The 16094-nt window shown below is 46.9% G+C and overlaps 1 protein-coding gene across 4 annotated transcripts in view; it reads right to left on the bottom strand.

Moving 5' to 3' along the window:
- Gtse1 (G2 and S-phase expressed 1) overlaps positions 1 to 16094 on the bottom strand; it is a 26726-nt gene extending 10632 nt beyond the window's left edge. The window contains exons 1-6 of one of the 4 annotated variants that reach the window (XM_046429460.1): positions 15885 to 16094; positions 8889 to 8943; positions 8151 to 8778; positions 5893 to 6063; positions 4866 to 4980; positions 3261 to 3632 (exon numbers count right to left, since the gene is read on the bottom strand). In XM_046429460.1, the coding sequence (XP_046285416.1) occupies positions 3261 to 3632; positions 4866 to 4980; positions 5893 to 6063; positions 8151 to 8778; positions 8889 to 8943; positions 15885 to 15906 (1363 nt within the window). In that variant the 5' untranslated portion in view covers positions 15907 to 16094. The remainder of the gene's footprint in view (positions 1 to 3260; positions 3633 to 4865; positions 4981 to 5892; positions 6064 to 8150; positions 8779 to 8888; positions 8944 to 15884) is intronic. The other 3 variants (XM_046429461.1, XM_046429463.1, XM_046429464.1) reach the window with 3 other exon arrangements.

The raw sequence follows: 16094 nt of genomic DNA, 5'->3' as shown, positions 1-16094 counted from the left end.
TGACATTTTTGGCATATTTCCTGGGATCAAAGTCCTAAATTAAATCTTTTTGACTTTGGTTTTCCAGCTGGGCCCCTTGAGATCCTCAATCGTTCTCTCTGATTTTGCAGATGTAATGAACTAGCTGGGGGCTCCTGGTATGTAGGATTGTATGGGAAGCACCATCAAATAATCAAGCGATAGTGAGCCTTCTTTACTTGGATTGATAAGGCTGTGTAACTGGTGTGGACGTCCTGATGGTCCTGGAGTGACAGCGCCACTGTTCTAGAATGCTGGTGCTTCAGTAACTGAATCTCCCATCGAATGCCAAACTCTCCTCAGAGGCGTGTCTTGTGTCAGCCACAGTTTTGATTCTTCTCTAAAAGCATTTGCCATCACATCCATGGAACAGTGACAAGTTCTCTTGAAAAGAGGTTTTTGGTAACTGTAAGGTCAACAGACTACACAGAAATTCCCAGAACCCTAAAAAAGGGAGTGATAGTTCATGAAACTGCTCAGGAGGACGAGACAGAATAAGAGCTAACTGCTTAAGTCGGCACAAACTGAGTCTCCAGCTTTACCTGTCGTTTACTTGACATCTTGTTGGATTTTTACCTAAATGTTTTTATTTTCTAGATTTAAAGAAACAACTTCTCAAGCTATCTAGTTTTGATAAAATAGACGTTTGTTAACAAAGTTGGGATGATTATGTACTTTTTTTCTCCCTACTCGATTCCTCCCAAATTCAAACACTATTCATATCTTAAGGCAAATGGTTATTTGCACAAGTTCAGGAAGGATTTGCTCCGTCACAGGACATACTGGGGGATGCTGGCACATGTGAAAACACTCATGGTATGCCTGGAGTCAGGGTCTGCAACCTTGCATGAGCGAGGGTGAACTGTCACTTCCTGGCAGGCTCTGGAGTCTCAGGACACAAGAGGAGGGACGGTGTGACACAGGTGAAGATCTAGTGTCTGCCTTGGTTTGCCTTCTAGGCTCAAGAAATCTCTAACTCTGAGATTACTGTATAGTAAATCACTCTTCTGGCCACAGGAAACAGCCGAGCCAGAACTAAACTCCTTTTGTAAAGAAATTGTTTTTTTCTGTTATCTTTAGTTTAAAAAAAAAAAAAAAAAAAAAAAAGTATTTCTCTAGAGAGAAAAATTATGTTTCTAAAGAAAAACTACAGCACGCCTGTTATGGAACAGGCTCTGCTCATGTCCTCAGGCTTCTGTCTACCTGGAGACCAGACTGGGTCCTGAATTCTTCTAGGTTCCTCTGATCCAGTTTTCTCCCAGAGTCACTAAGAACGGGACTGCACTTTCCCACAGCCCCATGAGCAGAAGCTGGACAACCTGCTGTGAATTCTAAGGACGAGCCCAGGCCTGATGTGCGGGCAGCTCAGAAAGTGCCAAACTGCTGGGGCTACAACCAGAGACATTCAGACCATACTCTGGGCAAGAAACTGATGTCACAGTTCAAATCATATCAAAATTAGACAAAATAAGATGCTTGCCCTTGTTATTTGTTATTTATGCTCAGCTCTTTCTCACTTGTCAGGACAACGATGTAGTTAAAATCTCATATTCAATAGCCACTGCTGGCAACTTGACAGGACCTACTCGAGGAGCCCTCTGACAGTATCCTCTGCACGACTTTTTGTTGCACCCGCAGTCCACTTTACAACATTCTCTCAGTTCAGCCCCATCCTAGTTGAATCTCTGTTATTTATGGGCTAAATAAGAAAACGTCTGTTACAGTTAATGCTTTGTGCTGGATCTGGAAACTGAGGCCTGACCACAGACGGCAAGACAGTCAGTTCCCTGATCCGGGAGGGCTGGCCTGGTCGCCTCCGTTCTGGTTCAAGCCGCTGTGCAGACTGGACTTGCTGTGCTCTTGTTACCATTTTCCTTCTGGACTCTGTGCCTTTAGCAACTGCTAAAGGCTCAACTCCTGGCAAAACGATGCTGCTAGTGCCTGGAGCCAGCCAGCACCCCCGGGCAGAACAGAGAGGTCCATTCACCAGCCCTGCTGGAGGCACCTGGTGGACAGGACCCAGACGACAGGGTAGCCTTGCTGTTGGAGGAACAGTGACTGGAGCTCTTGGGAGGGCTAAGGTGCTGGGATTTGAGGGGCAAAGGGCTGGAGAGGAGGGAGCTACAGAGAACTCTAGAGTCACAGGGCAGGGCAGGCACCCCACTGGGAGCCGGGGGTGGAGCCAGCAGAGCATGGTCCATCAGCAGAGGCCATGGCAAGGCCACTGGCAGCACAGCTGGACCACTGCAGGCACCAGCGCCTTTCTAGACCCCCCCCAGAAGGGCCTCAAAGGAAGCCTGGGAAGGATCAGGTTAGTGTGCACATTCACTGCTGCCAAGCCGAGGCTCAGCTCCTCAAAGACATACAACTGATAACATGAGCCATGAAAAATGAGCCCATCACCAGGAGAAAGGTCTGTGGGACAGACTCCCAAACGATAGGGAAGATGGGATAAGAAGAAAGATTTCAAAACAACCATTTTAAATACATTCAAGGAGTTAAAGGAAAACGTAAGGGCTGGGGATGTGGCTTAAGCAGTAGCGCGCTCGCCTGGCATGCGTGCGGCCCGCGTTCGATCCTCAGCACCACATACAAATATGTTGTGTCCACCGAAAACTAAAAAATAAAAATATTAAAAAATAATTCTCAAAAAAAAAAAAAAAGGGCTGGGGATGTAGCTCAAGCGGTAGCGCGCTCGCCTGGCATGCGTGCAGCCCGGGTTCCATCCTCAGCACCACATACCAACAAAGATGTTGTGTCCGCCAAAAACTAAAAAATAAATATTAAATAAATAAATAAATAAATTGACCCTGGGTTCCATCCCCAGCAAAAAGAGAAAAAAAGTGTTTAAAAAAAAAAAAAGAAAGAAAAAGAAAACGTAAGTATCACAAGAACCGGGGAAACAAAAACAATCAAGACTGAAGCAATAGAAAACAAGGTTGGAAAAACCAAGAGCCCCAGAGATCTAAGCAACACCGTCACACATCAGAGAAGGAGCTCAGACATCCACGCAGGCGGCAGAGGATGCCATGAGGAGGAGCTGTGGGAGCAGCGTGTCCCCCACGAGAACCAAGGCTGGAGAACCCCAAGCCAGGTCACTGAGCCAACGCGAGTGGCAGATGGCGGAGCCCTCCCTGAGGGCTACAGAGCAAGAAAGCAAGAGCGCCACCATCCAGAATAATGTTTCAAAACTTAGGAGTTCTACAGCATTTTAAAACCATTAAAATTTATCTCTTACTTACCAGTAGAAAACTTAGGCATTTCAGACGGATTTGAAGGGGTGGGTATGACCTTCGTCTTGGAATTTAGACAAGAAGCTTGCCTTCTTATACTTCCAATTTTATTTGGTTGGGAAGAGGATGACATGGAGTTAGAGTGCAGCCTTGGGCCTCCACTTCTTGGGGTCTGCGGCAGGGCGAGAGGTGCTGTGCTGGGAGCCCGGGGTTGCCCGTCCATGGACTCAGCAGTGTTGGCCCTCCTTGCTGGCCTGCAGGATGCCCCTGTGGGGGCTGTTGGCAAAGATGGGCACGGCATGGCTGGTGCCATTCTGGCTGGCTTGCCAGTGCTTGGCAGAGGCCGGGAGCTGCTGCCAGGATCACCTGCAAGTTCACCTGCTTCAGGTGCAAGAGGAGACCCAGGAACATCACATTGTTTAATAAGCACAATAAATGTACCCAAAGCCCATTCCTGGAAGGCCAACTGCACTTTTTAAAGTGTAGCCCTCACACCTCTGTATGAGGAACGCGGGGGGGAACTGGCTGAAATGTAGATTTGGGGGCCGTAACTCACACCCCGAGATGGCTGCTGTTGGTCCAACTTTTGACCTTTCACTATGTCTCAACAGAATAGTGGTGCTGGTGAGGGAAACAGTGGAGCAAGATACAGCTCAAAACACCTTGCATAGTGGCCAAGGGCTTCTGTTTTCAGAAAGTGTACATGTGCCACAGAAGAGCCAGGCACCTAGCAGGGTACTTCCCAGTCACCTTGGTGGTAAAAGTCAGGACACGGACTTCTCCGTCTCTGCTCACTTTGTTTGGACAGTGCTGGGGACTGAATCCAGAACCTCACATAAGTACTCCACACTCAGCTACACCCCCAGCCCTTTTAATTTTTTGAGACAAGGTCTTGCTAATTTTCTGAGGCTGGCCTCAAATTTTCGATCCTTCTGTCTCAACCTCCTGATTAGCTGGGATTACAGGTGTGCCCATGTGTTTGTCAATTTTCTTGTAATCACCGAATGGCAGGGTCCAGATTCTAAACACGATTGGTCTGACTCAAGAGATCATACTTTTCATGTCTCATGAAAAAAAACCCTCAGTGGACTCTGGCCAGATTCTACACTGCATATATAACATGAAAAGGATTTAGTTCTCAAGAGCAGAAAAAGATGCTTTTCCTGCCGCCTACAAGTAATTCTGCCCTTTACCACTAGATGGTAGCCTTGGCTCAGCAAGATAAACATGGAGCCTGAATGTGAACAGTGTGACAGGAGGGATTCAAATACATGAAGAAATCACAGGGGACACCTGCCCCAAATTGACGGGACAGTTGTGTCTTAACATGGGTGTCTGACTACTTGAACACGAGGCTGGAACAAGCACCCTTCTGCATCTCAGCATTGAAACGTGCACGTTTCAAAAGCCACCCATCTCCTTACTGGAGGGAAGCATCCCAGGGCAGGGATGGAGTTATCTTCCCCACCAGCCTAGCCACAGCCCAGAGAAGCCCTCCACAACCTCCTGCTGAGCCAGGACACAAAAATAGTCTCAGCCTAATGAACAGGGGTTGGCTGGCTGTCCACGCCTCATCTGGTTAGTGGGTCTGAGCATGAGCCGCTGGCTGCTCACCTTTACCTGCTGCTGGAGATGCACACACACTGGATGTCCTGCTGGAAACAGACCCTGAAGAAGAGGACTTCCTTGTAAGACTGCCAGTATAGCCAGGTAGCTTTAATAGTGTCTTCTTTAGCCCCCACAGAGACAAAATGTTAAAGAACAGAATCAGCAAAGATTTCATTATCCATCCATACTTACTTCTGCCAAAGTAGGCTTTTAAAATAATTTGTAATACTTTAATGATTATCATCTTTAATTTGGTAATGGTATCCATGGAGGATTATCCCCAGGACCCTGCAAATACCGAAACCCACAGATGTTCAAGTTCCTTATATAAAGTAGCATAGTATTTGCACATAACCTACACATGTCCCCCTACCTTTAAGCCACCTCCAGATGACTTACAGTGCCTAATGTGAAGTAAACAATGGTGACACTGCATTGTTTAGGGGATCATGACAAGAGGAAAAGCCAGTACGTGTCCAGCACAGATGCAGCTTTTGTCCTGAGTGTGCTCACTGTGCAGCTAGTGCACGCACACGAGTGGGGACTAAGGACATGGAGGCCGCTGTGCTTCTCCAACTGCAGTCTTCAAACCTTCGCTTGAGGAACAGATGAGGAAACTAATTGAAATGTAGATTTGTGGGCTCCAACTCATACCCCAAATTGGCTGTTGTCGGCCCAATTTGTGGCACTTTAAGAGGGAACACCAGTGATCTTTACACATGGATGGCCGTCTGATCAATACCAGAAAATAAATGGCAAAAGGTGGGAGTCTCCATGCCTTTGGAGAGCTGCAGCTCAAAACATCTCATCACGTCCTCTGCAGGGGCCTCGCAAGGTAGACAGGGGACATCCCACCATTCTGAAATGGACCTTCCCCCGCACACAAGACTTTTTCACCAAGCTGCCTCTAGTGGACAATGTTTTCAACTTTCCTAATTTGACTTTAATCAAAAATCACACCCCTAATAAACAAAGTTGCTACCCTGTTCCCATGTATGGCAAGTTACAGCCCCTGTGGCCCTGGCCGACTCACCTTGCTAGGAATGGGGAGTGATCGCTTGCCTTGGCCCAGGTGGCTTCCATGAGCTGGAAGGCTGACAGCATCCAGAGCCAAGCTGGGCTTGTCCAGGAGCACATCCGCGTGAGGCTGCTTTTCATTTAGGAGTTTCACCCCGGAAGGACTAGTTGGTCCCTCTGTCTTGGGCTGAAATTTTTAATTTGAAATAGGAGAACTAGGTAGTCCTTAACAAGATCCAGAGATGCTGAGGCTTCTCAAGTGACCCCAGACCCTGCCTCTCCTCCCCAGATCTATCATGCTCCTCAATTCATCAGCTGGCGCAAAGGAGTGAGGTTCACGTCCTCCACCAAATGACTCTGCGCACACTGATGATGACATGGCCTCCTTGTCAAAAACAGCATGAAGTAACCCCAGAGAGAGATCTGCCAGAGCCATTCCTCAGTTGGGTCCTCACTTAAGGACAATAAACTGGCTCCAGCTATGCAGATTCTGAAATGCTGCACAACAAAGCTTATGATGAAGTTCACCTCTACCAGAGAAGCCACCCAACTGCAATAAATCTCATTCTAGTGCAGGAAGCCACTTCCTCGGACCAGATATCAACAAAAAATAAATTCCCAACATACTTAGGGACAAGGGCATTCGACTGCTCCAAGCTCACATAAACAGCAAGGAGGTTAATAAGCCAGGAGCGGCAGATGCTCACAGTCACGAGGGTGCAGCAGCAACCCCTCCCTTGCAGCATCTAAACACCCAAGTTACACTTTACATTACAAAACCACCATTTTAAAGTCTACACTCGGTAGGTTTTCATATGTTTGAAATTCTCTACAACCATCAACGTAAGCTTGTTTTAGAACATATTCCCCTAAAAGAAACCCATATATATTAGCAGCCCCTATCCAGTCTCTCAGCCTCGCCAGTCCTGGGCAACCACCACCCACTGGCTTCTGCTATAATGTGCTCCTAATGGTCATTTCATCAAATGGTCAAACAATATATGACCTTTTGCATCTGGCTTCTTTCAGTAATCATGTATTCAAAAGTCATCTGTATAAAGGCATGTATAGTACTGCAACTTTTTTTTTTTGGTACTGAGGATTAAACCCAGCATGCTTCACCACTGAGCCACATCCCCAGCCCCTTTTATTTTTTTTATTTTCAGAGAGTTCTCACTAAATTGCTTGGGGCCTGGCTAAATTGCTGAGCCTGGCTTTGAATTTGCAATCCTCCTGCCTCAGCCTCCCAGGACAGGCATGTGCCACTGTGCCCAGCAGTACACCTTTTTATTGCCAAAAGAATTCCACTGTCTGAATATACATCATTTATCCACTGTCAGTTGATGGACTTGGGGTTGGCTCAGTTTTTTGGCCATTATAATTATGCTGCTGTGAATCTCTGCTCTGAGTACACATGTCTAAACCCGCAAATCCTGCCCTATATCCATCTGTGCTATACTCACAAACCCCTAAGGTCAGGTCTCTGATCATGGTCAGGAAGTCAGAGGATGGGTTTAAGAATGGGAAAGGGCATTTCTAGGCAGGTCCTCACAGTGGGTTCTGCACTCACCTAACCCTAAAGCAGCCCACAGTGTCATTCCCTATCACTGCTGCCCACAGCAGGGCAGCGCTGGGAAGGGCAGCAGGCCCTCAATAACCTGCCTTGCCAAGTCTCTCAGACCTCTCCTCCACAGGAGGAGCAAGAGGTGGATCAGATAGGCCGGAAAGCAGGCTGTGGTCTCCATCTGGCATACCCTTCTCCTGGCCATCCCTCTACAAGCCTCCCAGACCCTCAGTTCCCCAGAGTTAGCTGAACGTACCCCAGTGGCATACCTGTCAACTACCATTTCCCAGGACAGCTCTTCCCCACTCAGTGCCCAAGTGGAAAACAGCGTAAAGCTAAGTCACAGCCAAGGAGCATGTGGCTACTAAGTCACAGCCAAGCAGCATACCCAGTGGCCACTAAGTCACAGCCAAGGAGCATGCCCAGTGGACACCCGAGGAGGGAACTTCTGGAAGAGGGTATCTGTTAAGACACATGCATCCCGGTGGTGGGACACCCAGTGCTGTGACAGAAGCCAGTGTGAAAGGCGCTCTGAGGGCGCATTCCCAAGCTGTCGCTTCCATGCCCCACTACTACTATCTTCCCATCCCACACTCTGGACCTCAGAGATCTTGCGCCTCCAGGTCTCCATGGCAGGGTGTGGGTGGGAGGCTGAGAAGCAAGGAGTGCCTGGGTCCCCAGGGAAAGCCGTGCCGTGTGGTTTTGTCTACCTTCTCTAATGCGGAGGGAAGGGGCCGTCCTCTCACAAATGAAGCCCGAGGCAGCTGCAGCTTGCTGGCAACCCTCTTTGGAGGCACTCCCTGATCCGGGGGGCGGACAGCACCTGGTTCCCCTGGCAGAGGACGAGAGGAGGAGGGCAGTCCCTGTGTCAGGACAGGGCCCACACGGGCAGGGGTGCTGGGCAGGGCCAGGGAGGAGGCTGGGAGCAGGGGCTCCCCCGAGGGTGGCGGCCCCTGAAAGGGGCTATCTGACAGGTAGTATGTCTCTCTTTTAAGTGACTTGGGGCTCTTCTCTATTTCCTCTTCTTTCTCAAAGAGTTTCATTTTTAGTTTTGATTCCTGGATGAACCTCTCCACACCCTGGCTCCAGGAGCTCCCGGCCCCTGCAGCTGGGACCCCCTCTTCTCGGCTGTGGCTCTCCAGCTGCAGAGCCAGCAGACGAGCCTCTCTGTACACTTCCACGAACTTCTCGGCCGAGAGGGGGCTCAAGGTGCAGGGACCATCAGACGCTGGCAAGGGAGGCTGTTGGGCAATCTGATGATTTAATTCCAAGCTGGCAGCGATACATCTTTCTCTATGCCCAACAGGCCCAAAAAAGACTTCATCATCTTCATTTGCACTATTTTTAAAGAAAAGGATTATTAATCATTCGTAACACTGGCACTCAAATCAAAGACTTTACTCAATGTGGTTGGGTCCCCAGCTAGGGAAGAAAACTCATTTGTTTACCTTAAAGAAGACAATGAGAGGTCGAAGTCAAATTTTTCATCGGCCAAAAGAATACCTGGGGGAACAATGTTGAATAATTTTAGGATTGAGGTGAAACAGGAAAATATTACCAATCTCTATAGCTATGAGGGCCATGAGGAAATTTCACCCCCCAAGTATAACCTACTGCTATTTTAATTTAGTGGTATTTTCATAGGGAGCTTATTTTTTCCATTTTCTTTTTTAAATTGCACCAGCAATTCTGGGTTTGCTAAACCACCCCAAAAGCACAAAGCCTTGTTTTTGTGATATAATCTAAAAATGCATTCACCAAATCATTCAGCTGGCTTTTCAAGATGAGCTAAGTCATTTTCAGGTATAGAACCACCAGTCTCAGCTCCCTTAGAATTAAATTCCCCCCTCCCTTTTTTTTTTTTTTTTAGTACCAGGGATTCAACCCAGGGGTGCTTAACCACTGAGCTACATTCCCAGTCCTTTTTATTATTATTACCGGTTATTTGTTTTGAGACAGTGTCTCACTAAGTTGCTTAGGGCTTCACTAAGTTTCTGAGACTGGTTTTGAACTTGCAATCCTCCTGCCTCAGTCTCCTGAGTTGCTGGATTAAAGGTGGCTAAATTCACCTCTTATAAACCACAAAATACCCATTCTGTAATACCTCTATAAGAGCATTCACCTTTCAACAATGAATTCAAATACAATTGAAATGCAGAGTAGAGACTCAAAAAGTACCTGTTGACACCATCACTCCTAGGAGTCCTTCCAGATCCCCTCGCCCATACTTCCATCACAGCCTCCGCTGGCTCTGTCCTTCACCCAGCTCCCTCTAACAGACCCCAGGCTCTGGTCAGTGGGTCCCTCAGCTGGGGCAACTGCTCCCCACCTCCAGCCCCCATGCCACAGCTCCCATAGCCTTTGCACCTGACCCCCCCCCCCCTCTGGCTGCACTAGCCTGGGCATTTGGGCTCTCTCTGGCCCCAGCAGGGCTCAAAGTTCCTCCAAGACAACAAATGTCTTATGTGCTCAAATTCCCCAATGTCCAGCTAAGGGCCTGGATGTTTAGCAAACAGTTACTGAAATGCACTGAACTGCTACTTCAGCAATTAAATATGCAGCATTTTCACAGACGTCTTATTTAATCTTAATAAACAATGAAGCATATTTAATAAAAACCCCGAGAATCTGAAAATACACTGGCATCCTACTTAAATCTTAGTTAAACAGTCCTAATTATCTAATCAAGGAAAAATATAGACAGGTTGGGGGTGTAGGCCAGTGGTAGAGCAAAATCTTAGCTCCTATGAGGCCCGGGATTCAATCTCCAGCACCAAAGCATAAAAGAACTTAGACAGCAATGGCCACCAGAGAGAAGTGAAAAGGTTCATAGGCTAGTTTGCTCAGCTTCTGGCACTATGCCTATGAACATGGCTGAAGCGGATCATTTTCCAGGAAAATATTTGGTTTTCTACTATACTTATCCAAGATGATTTATAAACTGAGTCCAGAAGAAAGAAAGTAAATCCTAGTAGTTCAATTATCATAAAATAACTGGAGAAATATATTACAGGCCTATCCTAAGGAAAAAAAAAAAAAAAAAAAACAACCCCAGCTGGTTTCACAGGATAATTCTATCAAAGCTCTGTAAGAGCATCTAATTCCAACACTATTTACATTGCTCCAGAAGACAATGAAATAAACCTGGTAACCTGCTTCTATAAAGCAAGCACAGTGATACCAAAAACCTGTGAAGGGGGCTGGGGTGTGACTCAGGGGCAGAGCACTTGCCTAGCACATGAGGCACTGGGCTCGATCCTCAGCACCACATAAAATAAATAAATAAGAGTGTTTGTCCATCCATAATTAAAAATACTAAAACAAAAACACAACAACAAAAACTGTGAAGTTTGCTCAATAAAGGTAGCTGGAGACCAGTCTTACTGTGTCAACAAAAATGTCCTCAACAGGAACAATAGCAGGAGAATCCAGCAGCACGTTAAAGACTAATAATGCTTTACTTGACCAAACTCATTTCATTTCAGGAGTGTAACATGGTTTAATTCAACACAATGTTGCAATATAACCGTTATATTACTAGAACTAAAGAGTAAGCATATACTTTGAAGAGGCATATGCTAAAATGCAACATATACTCTTGATTTTAAAGGGTCTTAATAAAAAGTAATAGATGTATTTAATCATACAAGGAAATTGTCATCTCAACCCAAAAGCTAAAATTAGGTTCAATGGGATAAAATCAAAAGTATTCCTTCTGGACTGGGGTTGTGGCTCAGTGGTAGAGCGCTTGCCTAGCAAATGTAAGGTACTGGGTTCGATTCTCAGCACCACATATAAATAAATAAAGGCCATCAACAATGAAAAAAAATATTAAAAAAAAAAGTATTCCTTCTAAGGCAATAGCAAATGTACTGGAATAGGTTAACTGCTGATATAACAAAGAATCCCCAAGCTCAACTGGCTGAAACAATAAAGACAAATTTCTCACTCAGACTATGTCTGCTAAGGGTAGGATGGACCCTGCTCCATGGCCTCCCCACTTCAGACCCTGGGCTGACTGAACCTCCAACATCAGGACCACAGTTGGTTCCCATGACAGGGAGAAGAGAAAAGAACAAATTCCAAGCTGGTTCTTAAGGACATTTACCCAGAAGGGACACACAACACCACACTCCCATTTCACTGGCCAAGCAAGTCACCTAAACCAAATCTAAACTTCAAGTGGGTAAAAGGTATTATTTCATCACATACCCCCCCCCAAAAAATCCACAGAAATATTAACGAACAGTACCAGTGGCTACCATCTACATGTAAATCAGCACACAAGCCAGCATTAGGCTTAAAAGAAAGCCACAGAAACAAGCCCATTAAAGCCAGGCACCAGGCAGTGTTGCCAGACCCCACAGTTCTTAATGTTCTGGACACACTGACCAATATAAACAGATAAAGGAAAGAACATGGAGACAAAGTTTGAGGGTGCACCAATGCTACAGTTATAGACTCAGAAAATCAACTGAAAGCTATTATGAATAGTAAAAGGATAAAAGAACACTCCCAAGGACAAAATTCTTACATGGCAATCAAATCATTCACATACACAATGAACAGTTAGGAGACATAATGGGCAGAAAGTTTGATCCATATATCATAACATATCAGGACAAATTCCAAATAAATCAAAAACCAATTGAAAATAAAAAAGAAGCCTTAAAGGAGCAAGAGGAAATTGCTTTTTAATCTTGGAGTACCAAGGCCTAACTATGATACCAAACCATAAGCCTTAACATAAAAAAATTGATTTTCAAATATATAAAAATTTGTAAAATCTCAAAGTGGCAAAAATCACCATGAGCAAAGTTAAAAGGAACAAGAAGCAGGAACGAAGCTATTTGCAACTTATCTCACAAAGGGCTAATTTATAAGAATACCTACAAATTGCTAAGAATACAACTAACAACCTAATGGAAAAATGGAAACAAATTTCACAGAAAATGAATAAAAATGTTCTTAAATACAACAAAAAGTTCAGTCTCACTCAAAAGAAACTGGAAAAGAAACCTTCCCTAAGGCTTGACTTTTCACCTGTTAGACTGGCAAAAAGCAAAAAGTTTGATGGACTGTAGGCAAAACTGCACGGAAAGAGACAATTCCTAGACGCTTTGTGCAAGGCAAAGTTCGCCGCAGCTTTGTGGAGGGCCACCTGGCAGAAATGTCACAGTAAAACTGCAAGGCCCTCGGACCCAGCAAGCCCACTTCTGTGAATGTACTCATTTGTAACAGCAAGACAATAAGCATAGACTCAGTGTTCACCTAGCAGATGAATCAAATTGCAATTCATTCCTGCATAGGTACAAAAAAATAACAGCATGCCTTTTATACTGACACACAACAATCATCAAGATAAATTAAGGGTGAAAAACAAGATGCAGGACAGGGTTCTATGTGCTCCACGAGAATATACTGGCACTGTCTACATATAGGCTGGCATTTGCACAAAGTGTCTCTAGCAGGGGATACAAGACATTGATGACATCAATGACTTTTGGAAGAGGCAAGGAGGTGAACAAGGGACAAAGATGAAAGGGCTCTATTTCACTTTTTACCATCTCAACTTAGGAAATCGATTTTATAGGTCACTTCCAGAAACTCTCTACTGTCTACTGTGGAAAAAAGTATGGTGGGCTAGAAGCCAGCCTCTTCCAGCCTGGGCTGCCTGACTCAATTACTCTGCAGACTCAGGAGCTCTGACAAGCCACGTCATCCACCAGGTGCCAGGCAGATTCAGGACACACGGAGTCGGCCCTCCAGCATGCACCAGGCAGCACAGTGAGAAGATAACACACAGAGGGGACACTCTGAGGAAATTAAATAAAGTGTTTGAGGAACTGGTCAGAGGTCAGTGGCTGCAGCAATGCTGAAGAGGTAGAAGGTAAGCAGGTCAGATCTCAGGGGGCCTGCAGCCAGGCACGGGGCCTTCGTTTTATTCAAGTGCAACGTAAGGCTATGAAGGGCTTTCAGAGAGTGTTATAATCTAACTTGTGTTTTAAAGCATAAGGTTCCCTGGCTGTGTGTACAGTGTGTCAGAAACAAAGCTGCAGTTACAAATGCACAAACTAGCTGTTATGGTTTAGACGAGCTCTCCCCAAAAAGTTCATGTGAGACAACGCAAGAATTTTCAGAAGTGAAATGATTGGGTCCTGAGAGCTGTAACCTAGTCCACAGATTAAGCCACCGTTAAGGATTAGCTGGGTGTTAGCTGTAGGTAGGCGGGTGTAGCTGGAGGAGGTGGGTCACTGGGGGTGTGACGGCGGGGGGCTGTATTTCTGCCCTGGTCAGTGGAGCCCTCTACTTCCTTGTTGTCCTCTGCTCCTTTTTTCAGCCTCACCTCAGGACCAGAGCTGGAGTCACCTGACTGTGGGCTGAACCTCTGAAACTGTGAGCCAAAACAAACTTTTCCTTCTCTAAGTGGTTCTTGTCTGGTGTTTTGGTCACAGCAGAGAAAAAGCTGATTAAAACACTGAACAAACAGGCGCAGGCGAGATGAGGTGGTTGAGAACAGGGTAGTGGCTTCTGAATGGAGGTGGAAAGAGAATGGATCAAAAATACATTCTTGGGGGGCTGGGGATGTGGCTCGAGCGGTAGCGCGCTCGCCTGGCATGCGTGCGGCCCGGGTTCAATCCTCGGCACCACATACAAACAAAGATGTTGTGTCCGCCGAAAACTAATAAATAAATAAATATTAAAATTCTCTCTCTCTCTTTTAAAAAAGAAATACATTCTTGGGCTGGGGCTGTAGCTCAGTAGTAGAGCACTTGCCTCATATGTGTGAGGCACTGGGTTCGATCCTCAGCACCACATAAAAATACAAATAAAGATATTGTGTTCATCTACAGCTAAAAAAAATAAAAATAAATACATTCTTAAGGTGGAAACCACAGTGATTGGTGATGAATGTGTGTGGAAGGTTCTCAGCCTACACAGCTGGGTAAACAGAGGGGCGGTTTACTTTGCTGGGAAAGACAAACAAGAACCAGTGAAGACTGGGGTGTGGTGAGGGAGCGCATTAGGACCGAGCTGCCAAAAATTCATGTGAAGCTGCCAAACAGGTGACTACCCAAGACCAGAGCCCAGAAGAGAGCTAAAATTGAGCATGTCCACAAAGCAGACAGGGCAGAAACCCATGGGATGACCACCCGGCAGAAAGTACAAAGAGGTCCCAGGCCAGGTCCAGGGGGATCAGCTTGTAAAGATGGCAGAGGAAGAGCAACCTGCCGAGAGATGCCAATTCACCAGGTCAGGGAGGAGAGGAAAAACAAGAGAGTCTTGGAAGTTTCCAGAAGGAAAGGAGGTGGGATGTTATTAGAAAGTTGGTTAATTAAATGTGGACAGAAAAATGGCAAAAGAATTGGCAATGTGGAATTTTAGTAACTGATAATAGCAACTTGACTGGAGGGGTGTGGGCAGAAGCTGGAATGGAAGGAGAAGGAACTTGGCTCTGAACAAGGAACAGCAGTGGAGAGGTAAGGGAGAAGATGCGAAGACAAGGGAACATATTTGCCTGTGGATAATGTGCGTGATCTAATGGACAGGCAAAAACATGGAGGTGAAGAAGGGCAAAGGAAGGGGTGAAGCCCTTGGGGAGCAGTGGGGTTCAGTATGTCGTCAGAGGGTCTGATTTGAAGGGAGGACACAAAAGGAAGGGGCGAGTGCAGAGGAAACAGCCTTCCAGACAAGATGAAGAAGCAATGATGACTGGTAGGTAGTCTCTAGGATTCCGCACAACAGTGATGCTGAGGGCACTGTCGTACCTAGTGCCCCTGCCTCACCTGAGTGTCCTGAGGAACAAAAGACAAAAGGATGTCAAAATGCTTTAAGAGGAAAAGAGGGTATAACCTTTACAGCTGGCCCACCGCCTGAATCCCCTGGCTTCCACATCTGTGGACACAGCCAACCTTGGATTGGAAATACTTGAATCCAACTGAGCCGGTCCTGAACCTGAAGACTTCTTTTTCTCGTCATTATTTCCTAATTCAGACTGATAACTACGGACACCGGTGGCATTTATGCTGTAGTGGGCATGTTAAGTGGTCTAGAAATGACTGGGGGCACTGGGAGGACACGCCTCCGTTATATGCAAATACCATGTCATTTTACGGGAGCCTGGGCCTCCGGGGGTTTCCCCGAGGGCTGCTGAGGGGCAGCTGACCTTCCGTGGATGTCCTGCTGTCTCCTCTGATAACCACCAGGGCACAAGGACGCAGAGCAGCGGCCAGGCTCCCCGGCTAACACGGTCCCCGCGGTCCTAACCAGTCTTAGGAAACAGACGGCCAGCGACCAACGAGAAAACGTGCAGGTCACCGCGCACACCTCTGCGCAGCGGGCCCGGCGGGGTCCTAGGCGGGCGAGGCCGCTGCTTCACCGGCAGCTGCCGGGGCGCGACCCGCCGGCCCCCCCAGCTCCCGGAACCGCCGCGCTGAGCTCACCTTTCTCCCCGGCCGCGTCCATCTCGGCTTCCCGGGAGGAGCCTGCGGAGGAAGGGCGGCGGTGAACAGGGTCACGGGCCCACGGACTCTCGCCCTCGCCTGGCCCTCGCTTCACCCTCGCCGGCCGCGGAAAACGAAGCCGCCCCGCCGAGGGTTTAAATGCAGCGCCGGGCGGCTCAGGCCGCCGATTGGTCGGTTTGAACAGGCTCG

Source organism: Marmota monax, unplaced genomic scaffold (genome assembly GCF_021218885.2).
Source record: "Marmota monax isolate L192 unplaced genomic scaffold, Marmota_monax_Labrador192_F-V1.1 WCK01_AAM20220418_F8-fsc00051, whole genome shotgun sequence".
Taxonomy (NCBI): domain Eukaryota; kingdom Metazoa; phylum Chordata; class Mammalia; order Rodentia; family Sciuridae; genus Marmota; species Marmota monax.
The sequence above is the reverse complement of the archived record's forward strand: the minus strand, read 5'-3'. Positions and strand labels throughout refer to the sequence as shown.